At 25.7% G+C, this 2668-nt stretch overlaps 1 protein-coding gene across 1 annotated transcript in view; it reads left to right on the forward strand.

The window, feature by feature from the left end:
* The window catches only part of LOC107613200 (beta-glucosidase 12), an 11719-nt gene extending 10042 nt beyond the window's left edge, over positions 1–1677 (forward strand). Inside the window, exons 9-13 of the mRNA XM_016315089.2 lie at positions 86–303; positions 851–882; positions 1011–1113; positions 1213–1315; positions 1417–1677. Of these exons, the coding sequence (XP_016170575.2) occupies positions 86–303; positions 851–882; positions 1011–1113; positions 1213–1315; positions 1417–1594 (634 nt within the window). The 3' untranslated portion in view covers positions 1595–1677. The remainder of the gene's footprint in view (positions 1–85; positions 304–850; positions 883–1010; positions 1114–1212; positions 1316–1416) is intronic.

Raw genomic sequence — 2668 nt, forward strand, 5'->3', positions numbered from 1 at the left:
CATCAAATATATTTTAAAAATATTTTTAATAATAATATGTATTTTTTAAAAGTTATTTTTATAAAAATATTGATATTTTGTACAGGTTTATGGAACCATTGACAAGAGGAGATTATCCTAAAAGCATGAGATCTTTGGTAGGGAAAAGGTTGCCTAAATTCTCTGCAGATGAAGTCAAAGTAGTCAAAGACTCATTTGATTTTATTGGGTTAAATTATTATACCACCAACTATGCTGCTTACTCACATAAGCTCACAAATGCCAAACCTAATTACCTCACTGATTCCCATGCCAATCTTACAAGTAAGCACACAGTAATTTTATATATTGTTTCCAATATATAATTAATTACGAAAATGTTTGGTAACTAAAGAAATAAATCTGAAAAAATATCTAAAAATATTAAATTTAGATATTTATACTTTGTTGAAGTAAGGAATCATGATATATATATTTGGAATAGATTCTATTTGGAGAGAGTTAAAAAAATACTATCTCGTTAAAAGGTTCTATACATCTGTTATTTCTCAAGGCATTTTTTTAGATAAAAACTCTGTTTTTTCTTCTTTTCGGATGGTAAATATTTATCAGAACATGGAGTGTGAATCAAACCCACGTTTAAATTTAAATTTAGATACTGATGTAAGTTCTTTCCTTCTGAATCTTAGCCAAAAACAGCCATAACTTGTTTTATTTAGTATTCATTAATTATCATAATAATTAATGAATACTAAATAAGATAAGTTCTTGCTATTTTTTTTTGTTAACCTAGTATTATCCAATTAATTAATTGATTACCATACATATTCAATTTCCAAATGTCACCACTTTATTTTTTATTTAATGGCAGCTGAACGCAATGGAGTTCCCATAGGTCCAAGGGTATGTATAAAACTATAAATAAATAGTCTCATCAAATAACTGAAAAAGCTACGTATTATTTATTATAATTTATTTATTACCTAGCATTATATTTGTAATTATTTTTCTTTTTTTTTACACGTTTGTAGGCTGCTTCCAATTGGTTATATGTATATCCAAAAGGAATTCAACAGCTATTACTTTATACCAAGCAAAAATATAACAACCCTTTGATTTATATCACTGAAAATGGTAAGAGAGAAAAGTCAGAAAACCATTAATTTTTTTTGTTACCTTTAAATTATCATTTTTTTGTTCTTAATTTTTATATATACTTGACTTAATTTGTAGGAATAGATGAGTTCAATGATCCAACACTATCACTTGAAGAAGCTCTTATAGATACTTTTAGAATTGATTATTATTATCGCCATCTATTTTATCTTCAGTCCGCAATAATATAGTAATTAACAAAATAATTATATCTTATATATTCAACGTTCAATTATTTTCCTTTTAAAATTCTAATTTTGTTCAATTTGTTGGCATTATGATAATAAGGGAGGGCGTAAATGTGAAAGGATACTTTGCATGGTCATTATTGGACAACTTTGAATGGGCTTCAGGATATACAGTGAGATTTGGAATAAATTTTGTGGATTATAATAATGGTTTGAAAAGACATTATAAACTGTCCGCAAAATGGTTCAAGAACTTTCTCAAAAAATATTAGACTTGTATTATAATTCTAGTGATTCCAACAAACAATATTAAGTAAACCTTCAATGATTATATATCATAATTGCTTGCATGTAATTTTTTTTTTTAAAATTGTTTTATATGATCGTGTCACAGTATGTAGATGTATCTTTTCAATTAATCAATTAATTTATTATTACTTTTGTTGTTGTAACACAATTAGTATGATAATCAAATAAGATTAAGATCCTCTTATTATTACTGTCTAGAGACTATAGCTATAGAGATAAAATAGTGCCATGACGTTATTTTTTATACCGGAAATTCTCCCTATACAAATGGATATTGACTTACATTATATAATGTATATAGAGTATAGACGGAATTAAACTTTTAATGCACAAAAGATTAAACTAAATATACACATTTAAACATATAAGATTTGGAGAGAATACTAATATTGTGATTAAAAATTAGAATTAAGATTTATATAGACGGAATTAAACTTTTAATGCACAAAAGATTAAACTAAACATACACATTTAAAAAATTAATTAGACATACGATTGGGTACAAATTAAACCAACTATACACATAGTAAAACTTCAAAGCATACAAAGCATGAAAGCAAACTTTTCAACGTTATTAAATCTGCAACGTTAAATTGGCTAATAGAATTGTGTTTATAGCTAACAACGAACATATTTATATCTTATTATTAATTAAGGAGAGGAGGCACACCCTGGTAGGGATGACAATCTATACCCTATCTGTAGATAGGGATGGCAATTGGAGAAGTCTGTTTTATTCTGTTTCGTTCCGTTTCGTCTAGTAAGACGGTTCAAAATTTTTTAACTATTATAATTTTTAAATGTATAAAAAAATTATAATTTTTATATTCACAAACATTAAAGTCTTTGTAATTATAAATATTGTTCCCAAAACAAAATAAACATAATCCAAAACATAATTATAAATATTGTCTCTAAAACAAAATAAACATAATCCAAAACACTTAATTTTCATCTTCATTCTCTTGTAAGTTGGGTTGGGAGAAGTTGGATTTTGGCAAAAAAATTATAAAAATACCCTTTACTAAAAAAATACT

The sequence above is a fragment of the Arachis ipaensis genome, chromosome B08, assembly GCF_000816755.2.
Source record: "Arachis ipaensis cultivar K30076 chromosome B08, Araip1.1, whole genome shotgun sequence".
In the NCBI taxonomy this organism is placed as follows: domain Eukaryota; kingdom Viridiplantae; phylum Streptophyta; class Magnoliopsida; order Fabales; family Fabaceae; genus Arachis; species Arachis ipaensis.